We start from the raw sequence: 21,241 nt of genomic DNA, 5'->3' as shown, positions 1-21,241 counted from the left end.
AAAGTTCACAGCTTTTCCAACCCTATATGCCCCCATGACAGAGAAAACTTAATTCAAAGGCCCATATGGGACAAATGGCACTTGTTCAGAGAAAAATAAAGGAGAAAATGAAAGAGAAGGCAGAAAACAAGTTAACATAACTATGGTACTTTAATTCATTGTACAGTGCACTAATGGTTCCTAGGAATTTACAAGCATAATACAAAATAACTTCAAAAGAAAAGGGGAAAATAACATGCTTCATTTACTATGTTCAGAGAAACATCAATCAGATTTCATATAATTTTGAGAGGAGGATAATTATTATCTATCTTTAACACTGTCTACCATCTGAATTGTTTCATTTCTTATCAGCTTCTCTTTTTCTATTTCTTTGTACCATTATCCTACTTATTATCTTAGGACTATCAATTAAGATTTGATGACAAGAAAAAAAAAATGTTACTTCAATTAGATAGAACTGTATAAAATATTGTTGCAATTGGTTACAGAATAAATATCAAACTGACTTTTAAATACATTAAAAAATACTTTTTAACACGGATACAGCTATACCCCAGTAACAGATACATTTGTCAGATATTGTAAGTTGCGGAAGAGAAATAACTGACAGCTCTTTATTAATATTAAGCTGGGAATAAAAAATGAGGATGAAGAGAAATCAGCATTCTGTTAATGTTTTGCAATATAAAGCATGTCATCCAAGTACCTTTTGCCAAATTCTGTCCAGCTCCATTTCCAGAGTGTGAACACACTTCAGTGTGTCTGTTACCAGTCATAGCATTCCTTCATATCTTGCAACAAGAAGCATCAGCACAAGTGTTTTGATAATTCTTGGTCTGTGTAAGTTGTTCATTGGTCTAACTGACCTGCCTAGCCCCATACTGACTGACTTACTGACCTACCTACACAGCAGGGAAGCACAGCAGCCTCTGCAATACGGGTTAAAAATGATCTGTCAGTGCAATGACTGTCAAATCTGTCTTCTGCATTTTTACCTCACTTGAAAGCTACATCACCCATTAAAATACAGAGATTCACATATATTTTCATATTTTCATATGGCAAGACAATAATAGAGTGGTCTTCATGGTTCTATTTAAAGTAATTAATAGGAACTGAGACACTGAGGGTATTTGAGATCTCTCTGCATTTAAAATATATTGAGTTTTGTTGAATGTAGAGGGGAAAGATGTCACTTTTAAGCTATGGAAAACGGGTTTATTTTATTGCAGTCAAACGTCTGCTTTCAGTTTCAGTTTATGGCCTCATAGCCTATTAGCTCTCCAGTAGCAGAGAGCTCTTAAGCAGTAATATTGCCCTTCTTCTACAAAGTCATTAGTACCAAGCAACTGAACATCATCCTACTATACCATGAAAGCTTTCAATGTATTCACAGGAAAATAAATAAATAAAAATTATATATATATATATATATATATATATATATATATGTAATATATATACAGATGCAGATCTGGGGAACTGTGACCACTCAAATTTCTTTCCCTATATTCTTAAAACAATGCAGATCTCACAATCCTAAGAATCATACATGTAGACTCATAGAATCACTGAAATTGGAAAAGACCTCTAAAATCCTCAAGTCTAACTGTTAACCTAGCACTGACAATTCTACCACCATACCACGTTCCTTAGCAGCACATCTACACATTTTTGAATACCTTCAGGGGTGGTGACTCAGGTACTTCCATGGGTGGCCTGTTCCAATGCCTCACAACTCTTTCAGTGAAGAAATTTTTTTGTAATATCCAATCTAAACCTCACCTGCTGCAACTTCCCTCTTGTTTTATGACTCATTGCTTCAGAGAAGAGAATGACCCTCACCACATTACAGTTTCTTTTGTGGTATTTATAGAGAGCGATAGAGAGCCTCCTTTTCTCTAGGTCAAATAACCCTGGTTTCCTCAGCTGCTTCTCATAAGACTTGTTCTCTAGATCCTTCACCAACTGTGTTGCTCTTTCTGGACATGTTCCAGCACCTTGATGTCCTTTTTGCAGTGAGCGGTCCAAAACTGAACACAATATTCAAGGTGTGGCCTCACCAGAGCTGAATATGGGGGGACAATCCCCTCCCAGTTTTGCTGGCCACACTATTTCTAATACAAGTCAGGATGCTGTTGGCCTTCTTGGCCGCCTGAGCACGCTGCTGGTTGATATTCATCCAGATATTGACCAATACCCCCACTTCCCTTTCCAATAGGCAGCTTTCCAGCCACTCTTCCCCCAGCTTATAGCATTACATGGGATTGTTTTGTCCCAGGTGCAGGGACACTTAGCCTTCAACTTAGCCTTGTTGAACTTCATACAGATGGCCTCAGCCTATCAATCCGGAATATCCACATCCCTCTGCAGAGCCTTATTACCCTCTAGCTGTCCTGGTTTCATCTAAGATAAGAGTTAATTTTCGTCCTAGTATCTGTTATGGTGCTGTGTTTTGGATTTAGGATGAGAATAATGTTGATAACACACTGGTGTTTTAATTGTTGCAGATGAGTGCTTACACTAAGCCAAGGACTTTTCAGCTTCTTACTCTGTCCTGCCAGTGAGAGGCTGGGGGTGCAGCAGGAGCTGAGGGGACAGACCCAGGACAGCTGACCGAAACTGGCCAAAGGGCCAGTCCATACCATCTGATGTCATGCTAAACAGTATATATGGGTAGCTGGCCAGGGTGGGGGGGGGCAGCTGCTCAGGATTAGGCTGGGCATTGGTCAGCAGGCAGTGAGCAGTTGTATTGTATATCACTTGTTTTGTACACATTATTAGTAGTAGTACTATTATTATTATTCTTATTTTATATTTTTCTGTCCTAATAAACTGTCTTTATCTCAATCTACGGGCTTAATTTTCCTCATTCTCTCCTCCATCCCAGAGAGGGAGTGGGGGAGGATGAGCAAAAGGCTGTGTGATGCTTAGCTGCTGGGCAGGTTAAACCACAACAGTCACAACAGATCAACACTCATGCCTAACTTGGTGTTTGCAAACTTACTGAGTTTTCAAACTTATGAATAATGATTTCTATATTTGTATTCCGTAACTAACTTATTTTACACAACCTTGTTATGTAAAATAGTTGTTCAGCCTAGAGAAGAGGAGACTGAGGGAAGACCTCATTGCAGTTATAGCTTCCTCATGAGCAGAAATGGAGGGTCAGGCACTGATCTTTCTGGTGATCAAGTGAAAGGACCCAAGGGAATAATGTGAAGCTGTGACAGGGGAGGTTTATGTTGGATATCAGGAAATGCTTCTTCACTGCCACAGTTCAAGAATCATTTGGACAATGTTCTCAGACATATGGTCTGGTTTTTGGACAGTCTTGTACAGACCCAGGAGTTGGACTCAAGGATCTTTGTGTCTCCTTCCAACTCAGGATATTCTATGATTTTACGATTCTATAATCTATCTTTTGTTAATGAGGAATTCAGAATGCTGAGTGAACCTTGTTTCACTCCACTGCTTTTAAGGGTGAGACTTGAAAATGGGATATGGGAATACTAAGCACAATCTTAAAAGTACTATCTAAATCACAAAAGCACATGCCTCCATTTAACTGCAAGAGCTTGCTTAGGACTAATACAGCAGTCTGAGAGGAAAGCATCCCTGGGGCTCTCGTTAACTTTGAAAACTGCCCAGTCTGCATTTGATTAGCCTAGAACAGCACACACTTGGAAGAGCATTTGCCTATATATCTCTTCTCTGCTCTAATAGCAAATTACTTAAAGCAAGCAGGACTTTGTATGTTGTTCCAAGCTCCATTCAATAAACCAAACCTAAGATTTCATTTTTAAAAGTTCTAAACTTTTCCAGTCATTAGATAATGGATAGTGAACAATGTTCTCTGACTTAATGCTAATAGAAATGCTTAATGTTTAGAAATTATTTGTAGATTTTGCCATTGTGATTTCTGCTAACTGCTACATTATTCTGTGAAAGCAGTGGAGTACTTCAGCAGGTAGCATATGCATAAGAATGGCAAAGACTGGATCCCTTTTGTCTTACAATATATAACATGTTATGGGTGGAGCAGCTATGAGTTACAGCTCATATGGGTGGAGCTACAGCTGAGAGCTTCTAGAACATCATTTTACAGACACTGTACAAACACTGGTCAGCTTCTGGAAGAAATAGATTTTTGCAGAATAATTTTTTCTTTAAAACTATTGTTTAGGTTCTTGCATATGGGGCACCTTTTATTTTTTACTCCCTATGTGCCAGTGACAATCTGGAAGCCCATATGGCAAGAAAGAAGGAAACATAGAAAAGAAATAAAATTTGAATTAATTACTATGAGAGGAAAAAATGATGTTCATGTTCAACTTTTAAAGTGTGAATAACCCTCTATTTTACTGATGATTTTTGTGTACTAGTACTCTTCTGAAATTCATTACTTCCTGTCTAAAATTGAAAAAAAAAAAAAAAAAAAAGATAAAAAGTGAGAGCAGTGAGTGTTGCCTTATTGAATCTGCTGCTTAATAATGTCACTTAAAAAAATTAGAAAGTTGATGGAAATCATGGATAGAATCCATAATTTAACACCTTCCTTCCATTGCCTGTAATATTACAGGGTAATCATATTTTCATATGAAAAATAGGCCAGCAGAACAAGGCCAGATCCTGTGAAGCATTTGAAAGAGACTTGTGCTTGGTTGGATGATGTTGTATCGATGTCATTTCTTTTGAGGGTTACCTCTGGCAGCTTTTTCAAGGGGTAGAATAGAGGATTATATAACTCCTAGGTTATATTTTTGTTTTATTTTATTTTGATATACTTATTTGAAATGGGCAGGCCTTGTTAATATATTTCAATATGAAATAAAAGCAAACGTGTCTATTCTTGACAATCTTAGCACTTAGCACTGGTGCCAGTCAATAATAATTTCCATAAGGTTTTCATTGTACTTCTTAACAGAAAAAAAAAAAAAAAAAAAAAAAAAAGAGAGAAAAAAAAAGTATATTTAATGTAGGTTCTCTTCATGGAGTTTTTGCTGTCTAGTACCTTCATGATCTTCTAATCAGTTTCTATAATATACACATATATGAATCTCAGTTAAGTACAACAGTTATATGGGAAACTCCCAGAGTATGCTCAAAAAAGCTTTTGGAAGATAAAAAGAATGAAGTGCACATACTTTAGGTGTCAGCCCCATAATTATGTCTATCTTTATTTACATAGCATATAGTCATAGAAAGAAATCAATGTTAATTCTAAAAGAGAAGATAGATGACGGATACACTAAAACATATGAGGTACTAAAATATTTCACAGTATCTGCAACATTTTCTATTGTAAAGATCCAACTACTTTCATTCAATTACATGCCTTGGCTTAGTTAAATATTAAAAGTTCAAATTACCCAAAATGTTCTCTAGAAAACCTTGAATCTTTCAGCTGTAAGGACTATTTTTCCCATCAAAAATATTTTATATAGAAAAACAGAAATGTTAATTTCAAATGGACATTGGATAAAAATAGCTGCTATTTGTAATACAACTGAGAAATCTCAAATTAACTGCAATAAATTCATATCTCTGATGCACTAAAATAACTGGAACTTTACCAGAATTCAGTGTAGTTACTGGAGATTTACACCAGTATGTGAGAAGACAAGATCTATAAAAAGGTTTTGAAAATAAAAACAATGAATTTGTTTAATTATATAAAATAAATAAATAAAATATAACATAATATAAATATTATGTTCTAAAACTTAAATAAAACATAACATTATTATTGTCTAAATAGAATGCTTTGATACATTGAGACATCCAGCTAAGTCTTTGGTGTATAACCACCATATGTTTTATTTCATTCTAAACAAATCATATTGTTCTCCTGCAGCATTAAGACACTTTCATAGAGACACTGAATCAGTTTGCCTCTAGAAGCAATAACCTGTATTTTGTCTTTTCCATTGCAGTAAGGACCAGCCATTAACATTCATATTCCAAAAGTCAACATACAGTTGCCATACAACAAACCCCAACACAAACACTTAGACCTTACTACCCCAAAATCTTACTACCCCAAAACCAGTACTCTGTCCTCACATCACCCCTCTACAACTCCAAAGTCACCAAATGCATTTTGCTTAGAGAAATATTTATGTTTCTTTTCTTTGTCCTATATCCAGTAGATCCCAAGATAGGATACCTTGTTTCTTACAAGCCAGACTGAATCTAACTGTATTTGAATTTAACGTTATCAGGTATCCACTATGGAAATTATTACATAGCCTCACCTTCGATCTGAAGATCTTACAGAGCAGAATTATGAAACAGGAGACCAGTCTCAGTGGAAGAATTTGAAAGATTCCTCCATGACAACTATTCCCCAATGAACATCTGCATGTGTAAGGCACGGAAGGAATATAAATATCACAGAATCACAGAATCACAGAATCACAGAATCACAGAATCACAGAACTGTTGGAAGGGACCTCAAAAGATCATCGGGTCCAACCCCCCTGCCAAAGCAGGTTCCTCAGAGCAGGCTGCCCAGGTAGGTGTCCAGACAGGCCTTGAATATCTCCAGAAAAGGAGACTCCATAACCTTCCTAGGCAGCCTGTTCCAATGCTCCATCACCCTCACCGTGAAGTTTTTTTGCATGTCAGTGCGGAACTTCCTGTGCTCTAACTTGCAGCCATTGCCCCTTGTCCTATCCCCACAAACCACTGAGAAGAGGTTGGCTACATCCTTCTGTCCCCCACCCCTCAGATATTTATATACATTGAGGAGATCCCCTCTCAGCCCCTTCTCCTGGCTGAACAGACCCAGGTCTCTCAGCCTTTCTTCATAGGGAAGATGCTCCAGGCCCCGTATCACCTTTGTGGCCCTCCACTGGAATATACTTATATTCAATTAACATAGGGTCTTTAAAAATGATATATAACAAACATATCACAAATATCACATTATGTTCCAAATTCTTTACTGGGTGAGAAACGTATCACATTCCTTTTCTCCAGATTCTGATTTCATTGCCCTTTGCCAAATTAAAATTAATTTTAGAGAATTTATTAAGTAATCTGCCCATTCCTGAGGTATTTCCTCTATCCCAGATGGAAACACATGTAGAGCCTTAAGATTTATCTAAAATTAGATTTAATTCCCTTCAAGATAATGTCGTCTACTCAACTCAAACTTTGAGGCAACTTCATTGTGTCTGTAACCAACAATATGCCTAAATGCATATCAGACCACATAGATACTCTTTTTGATAGAACTTATATTAATATTATATATTAATATTATATATGGATACAACTTATAGATGCAACTACTTCTATACTAGCAAAACTAATTATTTGAAAATAAAACGTTTTGACATATAATTATGTACATGTAATATTTTCATTTATAGGCCAGAAATAAAACATCTATTAATAAATTTGTATCAGAAATGTCATGTCATTAACATCAACAATATAGCTAACACACTTCTACTCTCATATTATTTGATAAAGAGAATCATAGTTGAACAGTCACTTATTATCTTTTATTTTGATTTTAATATGTGCTTATGCATATGGTTGCCTCATTTCTACCAAGAATTTAATAAAATATTTGTCATTATCACAGACTTATTCAGGAATGTTTGGATGTCTTCAGGGGCTTATTGTTCAGCTTAAAAAACAAACAACAACAAAACTTTTTAAAATGTTTAGTGTAATAAGATTCTTGTTAGTCTTGTGGATCTTTTTCTAAATAAATATTTTCTGTATGTGTTTCCAGTATTAATGATATATTTTGGTTGCTCCTTGATGGAGATATAAATCCACACTTAAGTATATCTAGTAGCAGTAGTAGCTAGACCTCTTCAGAACTTAATAGTTCATTCAGAAAAATAAAAATAAAAATTGACTATTTATATGACTTTTTTAAACACTTTAAGCAGTCTTTAAATATACATATATTGATTGGAGGACCATCCTCATGACTGGAGTAAAGAAAATGATACTCCTGTCTTCAAGAATGGTAAGAGAGAGGAACCAGGGAACTATAGGCTGGTCAGCCTCACCTCAGTCACCAGGAAGATGAATGAACAGCTAAACCTGTAAACAATTTCCAGGCACAGAAGGACAAGGAAATCATCAGGAGTAGTCAGTGTAGATTCACCAAGGGAAAGTCATACCTGACCAGCCTGATAAAAATGTATGATGAAATGACTGGCATGGTAGATGAAGGGAGAGTAGTACATACTGTCTACCTAGGCTTCAGTAAGGCTTTCAACATTGACTCGCATGAGACCTTCATAGAGAAGCTGATAAAGTATGGGCTGGATGAGCAGACAGGTGGATTGAAAAATGGCTAAGCAACCTGGCCAAGAGTGTGGTGATCACTAGACAAAATCTAGTTGCAGGTCAGTATACCCAGGGTCAATATTTGGTCCAGTCCTGTACAACATCATTAATGAGCTGGATGATGGGGCAGAATGCACCTTCAGCAAGTTTCTTGATGACAAAAAAATGGGAAGAGTGGCTGATATGCTAGAATGTCGTGCCCTTATTCAGAGGCACATCAACAGGCTGGAGAAATGGGATGAGTAGAACCTGTCAGGAAATGGTCACAAAATTATATATAGGTGGTGTCATCATCAGAACATTAGGAAGAACTTTTTTATTTTATTCTGAGGGTGACTGAACACTGGAACAAGTTGTTGAGAGATGTTATAGAGTCTTCACCCTTGGAGATATTAAAAGCTGTCTGGACAAGGTCCTAGGCAATTTGCTGTAGGTGGCCATACTTGAACAAGGGAGTTTGACCAGATGACCTCCAGAGGTGTCTTCCAGCCTATCCTGTCATTCTGTCATTCTGTAAATCAGATTCAAAGAAATATAGGAAAAAAAAAAAAAAAAAAAAAAAAAAAAAAAACAAAAGCAAAGGGATACTAGGATTAATTTTTCTATTCACAGAAAACATAATCATAGAATCATAGAATATCCCAAGTCAGAAGGGACCCACAGGGATCATCACCTTCAACTCCTGGCTCCACAGAGGATCACCCAAAAATAAGGCCAGATGTCTGAGAATGTTGTCCAAGTACTTCTTGAACTCCAGCACTCTCTCAAAGAAGAACCTTTTCCTGATCTCCAGCCTGAACCTTCCCTGTCACAGCACCACATTGGGTACTATTGATGATCATCAGAAAGAAGAGATCAGCACCTGCCCCTCTGCTGCCACCCAGGAGGAAACAGTAGATCAAGACAAGGTCTCCCCTCAGTCTCCTCTTCTCTAGAGTGAACAAACTGTGTGATCTCAACCACTCCTCATATGTCTTGCCCTCTAGACCCTTCAACATCTTTGTAGCCCTCCTTTGGATAGTCTCTAGTTGTATATTTTTCTTATATTCTGGCACCCAAAACTGCACACAGTACTTGAGGTGAGGCCGCACCACAGTAGAGTGGAACAATCACTTCCCTCGACTGGCTAGCAAAGCTATTCTTAATGCACCCCAGGTTGCAGTTGGCCCTTTTGGCTGCCAGGGCACAGTATTGACTCATATTCAACTTGCCACCTATCAAAATGTCCAGTTCCCTTTCTGCAGCTTCTCCCTTCCAGATCCCTTTCCAGCTTCTCATCCCTCAATCTGCACATATACCCACTCTCAGTCTGCACATATACACAGAGTTGCCCCTTCCCAGTTACAGAATCCTGCATTTGTTCTTGTTAAATGTCATGTTGTTAGTGATTGCCCAAACAATCTCTCTGTAAGACCTCTCTACCCACAATAGAGTCAACAGCTCCTCCCAAGTTAGTGTTATCTTATTACTTAGTGTCATCCTATGACACTATTAATCAGTGTACCTTCAAGTCCTCCTTCCAAGTAATTTATGAAAACATTGAAAAGAACTGGTCCTAAAATTGGCTCCTGTGGAACCACCACAAGTGGACATTCATAGAAAAAAAAAAAAAAGAAAGAAAGAAAGAAGTCGGGGGGAGGTGGATGGGTGGGAGAGGAAGAGGGAGAAGTTAAGAGAGGAGATGTGTAGCAAAGGGATCCCAACAAAAAGATTGCTACATACAAATGTTGAAGTTGCCAATCCTGTAGAAAACAACAGAAACATACACTGTTAGGAAAACAAACAATACTGCATAGTCAGATCCCAGAGTGGCAACAAAACAATTTACATTCTAATAGCTACTGAGGAAGATGTTAAACAGCAGCTAACAAGGCTAGACAGCTTTAAACTAACAGGACAACCTGTCTCAGAGAAGGTCTCTGAGCAGTATTATTGCTTATTTACAGTAAAAGTATGGAAAAAAAAATAAAAAACTGAAGGAAAATATGTTGTGCAAATACTGGGAAAATAAAACAAAACAAAACAAAACAAAAAACTTTGTAATTAAAAGGTGCTCATACTGACATTTACCCTAGACAAAATAGTAGAACCTGGTTGATAAAAATTCAAAGGAGGTAAATATAATTCGTGAAAATCAGCATAGGTTTATAGAAAATAGATCTTGTTGAAGTATCCTGATGTCTTACAGTGCTTTTGGGGGAGGGAAGGACTTTTTTTTCCTTTTTTTTCTTTTTTGCTGATATGACAACTTTGGATCACATCAAATTTACATATATACGTGCTTATATCTATTTCTGTATATAATATAATAGTACACATTTTGAATTCTGAAGATTCTTGACTGCCAGTATATATTAACAAAGATTTATAATTCCTATGAATGTGACATACTAAATGCTTCAGTGTAACTGTAACAAAGGAAATGAGTGCTTTATAGTGAGAACCATTGGAAATCTAATTTTCAACCCTTCAGTATTTAACATTATTATTGTCCTGCAGAAAAAAAATGCATGCTCTTTGAAGTTGAAGATGACTTGAAATTGAAGTTTTTTCATTGAAAACTTGTGACATCTAGGTCAGCAGGTAAAAGGAAACATTATACATTTTAATCAGATCATTGGTAAAATCATAAACCTCAGACAAAGAAGATAGTTCCAGAGAGATACAGTGCTGGGATGAAATGTGACACTAGCTTGACATGCAAAACAGGCAAAAGCAGTAACAACCAACCATATCACAGTAGCTGAAATCACTTGATCCTTATTGGCTTTCTAAGCTATTGAATATGTAGGTTTGGGGCCATGATTCTGTCACAGCATTCTTTTGATTCATTTTCTTTCCATGTGTGTAATAAAGAAAAACACTGTACTGGCTGAAAGTTTAGCAGTGTATTTTTTTCATAATTATAAACTTTAATGAAAGTCCTTATAATTATATTCTAATAATTGGTTTTGGAAAAAATAAATCTTAACTTCTTTCAAAATATTTGAATATCTGATTTAACACTCCAGGACACAGCAATTAAGCAGTGAAGGAATTTTAGTTGAGTTGTTACGTGTGTACTTAGTTTTCACATATGGATGAATTAATGAGGAATCAAAGAAGACAATCTCCCTTAGTTTCAACCACAGCAAATCACTTGAGATGGTGATGAATCAATAAAAATATCAGAGAAGTCAGTAGAGTCAGTTTACTGCTGGAGGGAAGAGTAGAGAGAGGATAGAGAGTGAGGAGTAAGATGATTAATAAAATGAGAAAGGAGGTACGTGAACAATGGCAAATATAGTATAGAATAGAAGCAAAAGGGTGTATAGTGTGGTGATATGTGTTTTTTGGAAGAAGATTGAAACTGTAGTGGATACCACCTTGTGCCCATAGGAAACATATTTCTGACAGCCTAACCACACTGTGTAAGAAGCAGATAAGACATTCATCAAATATCTGCAGTGCTCAGTAACATAACTTTTTTTGGATGTAAAACTGAAGGAAAGCACATCAGTGTATACCTTTCTGGACCTTGGGAGCATATAGCCAGCAGAGACAGCCCTGTGCAGAATATGTTTCTGTCTCCATTTCTCACAGAAGTTTATTTGTCTCTTAATGCAGTGCAAGTGTTGTGGATTGGGAGACCTACTCCCTCTCACTCTATTTCTCCACATAAAGAAAACATGTTACTGTTATCATATGAGAAATAAATTTCACTTCAGTTCCTCATTTTTCAATGTGTTCCCTCCCCCCCCGCCCCCCCCAAAAAAAGGTGGGAAGGAATGTATATACTTTTTAATTTATTTATTTTCCTTCGTTTTAATTTTCCCTCATCTTTGTAAAGGTATTAGACCGTTTATCTAGATGCAGGTAACAGAAAATAAAAGGTACAAGCCCTTTTTTTGTCTCAGTGACAGTCTGGGTAGAATCTAGTGGTAAAACTAAGGGATGTGATTGAAAACTGTGTCAAAAGGTTGTATAGTCAAGTTTTTGTTTTTGGTTGATTGGTTGCTTTTGTTTTGTTTTGTTTTTTTTTTTTTTTTTTGTTTATTTTTTTCTAATTGTAAGGTTTTCCCCAACCACAACCTTGCTAATATTTCCATAAATGTAAATGGGAGTAAAATTACATCCCAATTTAACTGCATTTCAAAATATATATCAATAACTATACAGCAGTGACATTTAAACACAACACGTATGACATGAAAACCTGAAATACATTGTAATTCCCTTGCCTGCTGTGTTGTATCCCAGTGCATTAAGCCTGTATACATATCTGTTTAACTTTCCATTAGATATGACAGTAATTCTTCCTTTTCTCCTCTGGCAAATTTTCCCTCACAGACTTTCTGTTACCCTTTGTGGAAATGGACCCTTGCATGGTCTTAGGTTTACATATCTTAGGTCCACCTATTCATCTTCTCATCTTCTCCTGTATCTCTTCCCTGTAAATTCCAGGTTTCCACTGGTGTCACAGTACAGTGACAGTGTCAGTGTGCATATACAAGACTATTGAGCAATTGGAGACAGCCCAAGAATTCGTCACTATTTAATCAATATAAAAATGAGCAGCGGCACACCTCTATATTTGAGGTAAAAATAATTCCAACATATGTAGAAATAGAGAAAGTAGACAGAAATGTAACATGCATAGCTGATTTTCCTTAGTAAATATTACAAAAATTTTGATACTATAGCAGTTTTACAAAATCATACAAGATGTTTATATTACATTTAAATAGATACTATATTTCTACAGTAAAATGTTATTTTCCCATTAAAATGAGACTTCATGTATTCTAAATAAATAAATAACAAATATTCATCCTAAAATATCACATTCATTGTTGCATAGAAAATTGTTTGGCTAAAGCTGTTCAAGTACTCCTTGGCTACTAAAAACTATTTTTATCTGTTTATTTTATTCATGCATTTAAATTTGTAAACTAACATGTACTTTTACTGATACAAATGCAAAAACAGCAAAGAAGTCCCTAGTTTTGTTGAGTAGATCTTTTTAATTGTTTTATTTAAAACATATCTTTGTAGTGTGTACATATCTGGAAAAAAAATAGAATAATAATAAAAGAAAAAGTAAATATTTTAAATCTTGTTAAATATTAACATCAAAATACAAACTGTAAGTTTAAATACGTCTTCTATCCCTCAGAAGGCTTAACATGACAATCTAACATAAATGTCTGAATGAACCACCTCCACAGGAGATTGTAAAGCTAGTCACTAGACTAAAAAGTCACTAGACTTTTTGGGGAGTATGAAGAGGGTGTAAATATGAAAGTCAATGTCCTTTTCTGCTCTGAATAATCAGTTATTCAAGCTTCAGGAACAAATATGAAATGTTCAGCTACTACAGTAGTGTATGAATACTGAGACAATTTCTTAGGCTTGAAAGATCTCAACTTTGTACAGTTGTCTGTAAAATTGCAATGCTACCAAATCCTAAATATGCATTATTTCTTTCTAAATGTCAGACATAGTCTTAGGAATGCTTTTACATCTATATCTTTTATCTATTCTATACCTTCAAAGCTGGAAGAGAAAATGGCTCAAAAGAATTGATTACTGATAACTGCAATTTCTAACACCATCAAATTTAGAAACTTAACGTGTTCTTCAATTATCTGGTGATCTCAGATTATTTACCTACATAATACCAATAAAGTAACTGAATAAATGATGTGTGATATACTTAAAATTAATATTGGTTCAAAGGCTGAAGTCTGAAGAACCTTTTAATATTTTCTAGTGTATTATGGACTGAATCATGAACTTTTCTCTGACAGAAAATGTTCTTGAAATCAGTGGCACAATTTCAATGTACTTCAGCAGGAGAAGACTGGAGCTAACAGACTGCACTCTTTGTTCTAGAGATGAAATTCTTGATCTTTCAAATAAGTACCCCATGTTCACATAGATTCCGGAAGTCGTGTCCTGATCATATTACCTCTTCCAAGCACTGCTATAATTCTTAATTTATTCTTTACAATTTTGACAACTAAGAAAAATGAAAATTCACTCAGTTTCATCTGATGAAAGAAACCGTTGCTACTCTATCACTCTATCAAAAGCAACTATATTATTCTATCTGAAGCAACTGAAATCATGCACGCATTTGCAAGTCAGTGTCTTTGCAGGTACAGGTAGCAGCATACCTCAAGTTTTAACTATGTTTGAACTCTGAATCAAATTTCTCAGAAGTAAACCAGCTTCTGCATATGTAGAAAAACAAAATGTAGGGTTAAGGAAAAAAAGCAAAAACAAAACCAAAACAAACAAACAAAAATAACCAAATATTATAGCTTGTGCATAGTTTGTTATTGTATAAAAAATATTTCAAAACTTTAAATACTGCTATACTTGTTGAACATTGAACATGAGATCTGATGCTTATAACATTTACAGATTCAAGTTGAAATACTTAAAGATTCCTACAGGAAAACACATTGTCCAGGAAAATGCAAACCTATAGTGACCGAGTTACCCAAGCAGATCTACAGCTCCTCATATTAATATATTAAATTATATTAATATATTAAATGTATAGAATTTCCTGCCACAATGGCATGAAGTGATTTATTTTTTTTTTCAAATTCATTAAAAGTACCTGAGCAGAGAAAGAGAGAATCAGAAAATATTTATTATATCCCTGTGTAAGAAACAACCATTGTTCACAGAGACCAGTTTACAGTTTACAGTTTACTTTCAAACTTTCTTGCAGACTGAACCACTTACTGAAGCACTTTTGGGATCTTATTCCATATTTTTGCACCTGAGTCTAAATAATAAACAAATTAAAACACAAGCAAATCAAAAGGAAACAAAGCAAAAACAAAAACTAAACCAACCAAACAAACCCACCACTTTTTAGTACAAATTTCAATGACATTTGCAATTGATTCAGTGCCCATTGACTACATCAAACTTTGAATCTGACTTTTGCTATATAGATGAATGTGTGCAATCAGGCTGTGTGCAATGTTGCATAGTTAAAGACTCTTTTTGTTTTTTCAGCACTAATGTGGACTTTAGCTGCTATCACTAATTTGGAAATGACAGCAAACTACTTATTACTATTTCATTGCTACTTATTGCTATTTCATTCACATGCTGAGTTCTAGTAAATTTATATTCATTTAAAAAACCCTGAACACTGTAACTCAGGTCTATGTTGTTAAAAAATAAAAAAAAAATATTTTTTCCCTTTTGAATGTTAGCTATATTATTTGGCAATGCCTAACATCTAAAAAAATATTTAATTATTCATGCAAATTTTTGTAGCTTAAAGCATTCTAAAAGTAAGCATATGTTTAATGTTAAGAAATTGTATGGTCTTAAAATAAACTTAGGCATGTAGTTTAAAAACTTAATTTGTTTGCAAGTGCTTTAAGAAATAGGGATAGAAAAAAAAATAAATGAAACAACCTTAAACCTACATGAAAATGCTTTGTTACATTTGAAATTAAGTTCTGTGGGATCTCTGATGTAGCATCCAGACAACCAGGATCTAAGCTAAGGTAAATATAACAGAAACACAGCTGGAATTCACCAGATTTCACATTATTTCACATTATAACTGAAAAATTAGCTAGAAGACAGCTAATGTGAGTCTAACAAAATATATGACACCCAGCATATCTCCTTCCTTTCCTCCTCCTTCCCCCCATCCCCCCACCCCTCATGTTAAAGCACCATAACCTGGAATTATAGATTCTCTACTCTAATTCTAAATATTTCAAGACTCCTGAACTACTTCTGCTGTACAGTCCAGTGCCACACATTGCTCTTTCAAAAGGGACATTACACAATCTTTTAGTACTTTTTTCATTTATGCAGACTATTAATTATTAAGCTCACTTACCCTTGTCTATTAATAGACAAGGAAATTCTGCATGAAGTGCATTCAAACCTAAAAGATTTTTGCTTTTCCACAATCTTAATGATCATTATACATGTCCATCATTTAGTTTGTACATCAATTACTGTAGGACAGGGTTGAACGTCAACTTCAGCAGTGATATGGAACTTACTGCAAATGCATTAATAATATCAGAACTGTAGTTTTTGTAGTTCTACATTACACTTAAAAAGACACAACCAAAACAACAACTGCAAAAACAAGAAAAAAAAGCCATAAAAGAATTTTTTTTTTTTGTGTTGGTTTCATGAAAATCAGAGAACCCAGTTTTAAATCCCCTTATCATGTTAATTAAGAACAGTATACCATTTAAAGTTATTCTATTGATAGTGTTATTCTTATCATTCCATTTTTAAGCCATGTAAAACACTATAAAACACTAAATTTGTATTTTCTATGTTACTTTTTATCTTGTGATGACCTCTCCTGGTTGAGCTGTTCATTAGCCTTGATTCCAGAAGTTAAAAGTAATTTTATTCCTCTGTGCTTATTCCAAAAATAAAATAAAATAAAAAATAATAATAAAGCCACATAAAATATTGCTAAAGCATGAAAAATTATGTTAATAAAATTTATAATAAAATCTATGTGTGATATTGTATTGGTGTATGTTCTGTACTACAAAATGGAATTTCAACACCCACTTCATCTGGAGATAAAACTGAATGAGATACAAAGCTTTCAAAATGATCATTTCTGAATCAGCATTACTGAGAGACATCATTTTAATGACAGTGATAGATTTACTGACATTGGAAAGTAAACACAAATTTGAGATGCAATATATTAACATAAGTGATGTATGATTCTATTCTTTTTGAAAACTATAGCTTTTTCTCTGTAAGCATAGACTGTAAGAAAATGAGTAACAAGCTCATAAATAAAGATTAATAATTGACTGTACACCATGAATCTTGTATATGTTCTAAAAAAATATTGTAAGTGCTTTTTACTGTTGTTAATTATGTCAAACTCAAAACATTAAGTAGTAGTACAGGAGAAAATAAAAACTTGGTTGCAAATCAGTTGTATGTCAAAGTTGCATTTCATACTATTTTTAAACCTTTCAGAAGTATTCCCAATATGATGCTCAAAATCAACTGATGGCAAAAGAATAAACAAAGAAGCATAAGTTATGATTTAAAAATAAATAAATAAAACAAACAAACAACAACAAAAAAAAACTAAGTGCATTGTCTTGTCAAGAAAGGAGGAGAAAAAAATCACTAATGGCATTCACAATCAATTGCATACAAAGTGTCAAACAAACCAAGAACATACAGCACAGTGATCCCTTTGTATATCAAAGTGTGCAACAGAATAACTAGTTAAGTGGTGCACCAAAACACTGTGACACAGAACATGAGTTCCTGCAGTGGTACCCTATCATTTTTTATCTTCACAAAAATTCTAAGCATTTGCATACTCTTTTTTCTAATTATGAGATTGACGTATGCTTCTAGATAAATTTCTATTTCCAGTAAATAAATCTAATTCCATTTCACTTTCAGAAATGAGTCAGAAATGAAATGTTATAGACTACATAAGGAGTGTACTGTATGTGGTTTTGGAAGGTGAATTGTTATAGAGAAATCCTTGAATATATGGAAAAAATCTTAAAGATGGAAATGTATTTAAGTAATTTATTAATTAATATTACATATAACCTCTATTCATGGAATTTCTGGTTATAGTAATGTTGCTGCTACCATTTGTTTCTCATCAAACTTCTTTCAAAAGTTAATCTTTCTTTTTGATTGTTTGTTTTTGATTCAGTAATCAGATAACATGCTGTTGGTCATTTTCAAGTTAAACTACAGCCATTAGCTACTGAATGACAAGAAAAAAAAAGTATCTCAGAACTATGTTAGGAAATAAAAAATAAATAAAGAAAAGAAAAGAAAAGAAAAGAAAAGAAAAGAAAAGAAAAGAAAAGAAAAGAAAAGAAAAGAAAAGAAAAGAAAAGAAAAGAAAAGAAAAGAAAAGAATGAAATTTATTCTCCAAGGACAGATTTCTGATAAGCTAAATCATTTTTTTCTTTTATATTTTATATTGTATATATATTTTCTTTTCTTTCTGTTATGCAGAGCCTGAAACAGATTTATATGTTTATAAAGAAATGATATTTAGAAGAAAGCGTAGATGGCTAGTGAAGACTAAGCAGTAAACTTTAAGGTCGATATATCTCCAAAATGAAACGTAAATAAATAAATAACAGAACATCCTGTGGCCTCTGAGAGCAAGAAAAAAATGCAGGCAAGGCTATACATTTTCTATTGTCATATAAATAATTATTTAAAAGGTAGGAGAATATTTCCTGGAAATATTTCCTGGAGAAATAATACTATTTTATTTTTCTGTAGGTACCAGATGATAACAGATAGAAACAGACTGAGAAAGTATAACAATGCTCCAGTCCACTAGTCATTTCATGTTCATTCCCATTTCCAAGCAAACAAATACATAAATAGGCATAACGATCCATATACATCCCTATGCAGTATATACATTACATTCTAAGGCAATCCTATGTTAGGTCAGTAAACTCAGTAAACTCAGCTCAGAATCATACACACACAGTTACAACACATCCATATGTAACATCTCAGCACTTTTCTTTCCTCTACAAACAGTAGAGAAAGTCAACAGTGTTGTCTATTTTTGATGAATCTATGAAAATATAATACTTCATTTTAGTATTCATTTCAAAAATGGCAAATGGCAAATGGCAAATGCTTTATGTGGTCTGAAGAGAAACAACTAAATACTTAACACTGACATCTACCTGCAAATGCTTTGCTGGAAACTACAGCTGAGAGCAGTGTTAAAGGCTTGATCTAACACCCATTGAAATCAACGAGTTCACCGTCATTTTTTACACTGTTAGCAGAACTGGGTCCTGTATAAGTACTCTGCTTTAATCCAGTTTAAAGTTCATCAGTGAATGTGTGATCATTTTTCTACTACTTCTGCCTTCCTAGGAGGGCATTTGCTGATCTCCTCTAAAACACCTTTGCTCATTTTATTATGGGAAGCAAAACTTCACTCTGAAAAATCTGTCCTGACTCAGTTCCTTCTTATCAACTTGTCATCATTCTTTCCTCTTCAAATGAGACAACATATTCTCTTGTTGGTCATTGATAAAACAGTTATGGAAACTGCCCGTCTCCTATTTACCCTCACAAAATTGTGGAAGCAAAGTACTTACAAATGCAAATTGCATACTTTCTGAGGAACATAGGGAAAACAAAATCAAAAACCACACACACACACACACACACATACACACACAAAAACCAACCAACCAACCAACCAGAAAAAAAAAAAAAAAAAAAAAAAAGCTAACTAACAAAAAACAACCCCAAACTTTGAACAGCTTGTATATGATTCCTCTCATTTTCTGACTCCATTGTAGAACCAGGACTATATCATAAAGCAGGTCTTTCAACTTTCCTCACCAGCTACCACTAAAATCATCAACAGTAAGAAAGATCAGATGAGAGCATTGAGAACAAGTATCAAACCTCGGAGCACACATACACAGGAAAATACACAGAAAATCCAACACAAGATTCATAACCAAATAAAAAATTATCAGCCTCCCAGAGTTATGGGAATTTCCCCTGGCTTGTTGCAGTGCTGAAATTGTGCATGCTTCTTAGAAAAGGGTACTTACGAGATGCAGGCAAAGCAGTCCTGGCTTTGCAGCTAATGCTGCTGAAAATCCAGAGGAAGAGAGCTGCCCTGCAGCCAGATCGGGTAACCACAACCATCCTTCACTTCCTGGCTCCCTGTACTCCAAATGCCAGCCGCAGAAGACCTGCTGTTCTCCACTTTGGCCCCTTCTCTCTCTCCCCTTCTTTTTCTCGGAGGAGTTGGCACGGAGGTAAAGGGGGCAGGGCTTTACCTTGGGGTAGAAGCCAACCGCCCTCTTCGTCTGCTGTCTCTGGGTTTGCAGCAGTAGAATAAGTCGCTGTACTTTTCTTTCTCTTATTTATCTGTGTTTCTGTGTGTGTGCCTCCTCAGAGGAAGGAAAAAAAAAAAAAAAAAAAAAAAAAAAGCCACGAAGTATCAAATAACAAGATTTGTAGGAGAAGAAAAAAAGCAATTCCCCAAAAGATGTGGGGGTGGTAGGGGGGTGGGGGGGAGGGGGGAGGAGGTAAAGGGAGATGGAGATGAAAGGAATGGAGAAAGGAGTAAAGAGCTATTGGTGCTGCTAATGCTGCTGTTGATGCTTCCACTGCAGCTGAGCCCTTCTTCCTGCACAGAGCAGCGCTGCTGAGAGAAGCTCGCAGTAACCTCCCAGCTCAGATATATATACACAGTGTACACGCACACACAGCCGGGGAGCCAAACACACACTCACACAGGAACAGGGAGAGGGGAGAGGGAGAGAGAGAGAGGCAGAGACACTCCCGCAGCATAGAAGCAGGCTCAGAGCCTCTCTCCTCATGCATTCATCATCTTCCAGCAGGAGGAAACGCTGTCACCAGAAGCAGCAGCCTACCCCCGCCACGCCAAAAAAAAAAAAAAAAAAAAAGGAGCAGAAGGGAAAATCTCTCTCCCTAGCGCTGCCCTCCCCTTCCCTCCGCTTCCTCCAGCTCCTCCCTCTTCCTCTGCGCCCCTCCGGCCTCCAGGACCCTCCTCGTCCTCCGCCGCCGGGTTCAGAGCCGAGGAGGGCGGCGGGGTCTGAGGCCGAGCCTCGGGGAGGTGGCCCCGGGACCTCTGTCCGTGGTGCTGAAGCTGGGCGCCCGCGGAAGCCCCTACCCCTCGCTCTCTTCGGGGCCTGCTGCTGCCTCTCTCCCCGCACCCTGAGGTGGCAGCGGCTCCCCGAGCTCCAGCCTGCCGGGATCCGAGCCAGGCCGGCAGCAGGCAAGTCCTCCGGGCGGTCCTAGTTGTGGGGGGCCGAGTACCATCGCGCCGCCTGCAGAGAGCTGGGGCTGGAGGAGCCGCTGATGCAGATGTTTTTGTTCGGTAATTAATTCTCACTCGGAGAA

The 21,241-nt window shown here is 35.9% G+C and overlaps 1 protein-coding gene across 1 annotated transcript in view; it reads right to left on the bottom strand.

Annotated features, from left to right (window-relative positions):
* CNTNAP2 (contactin associated protein 2) overlaps positions 1-20,788 on the bottom strand; it is a 1,145,390-nt gene extending 1,124,602 nt beyond the window's left edge. Inside the window, exon 1 of the mRNA XM_027451306.3 lies at positions 19,921-20,788. Within this exon, the coding sequence (XP_027307107.1) occupies positions 19,921-20,017 (97 nt within the window). The 5' untranslated portion in view covers positions 20,018-20,788. The remainder of the gene's footprint in view (positions 1-19,920) is intronic.
* Positions 20,789-21,241: the final 453 nt, after the last annotated feature.

This window comes from Anas platyrhynchos, chromosome 2 (assembly GCF_047663525.1).
Source record: "Anas platyrhynchos isolate ZD024472 breed Pekin duck chromosome 2, IASCAAS_PekinDuck_T2T, whole genome shotgun sequence".
Taxonomy (NCBI): domain Eukaryota; kingdom Metazoa; phylum Chordata; class Aves; order Anseriformes; family Anatidae; genus Anas; species Anas platyrhynchos.
This window is presented reverse-complemented; position numbering and strand designations above follow the sequence as displayed.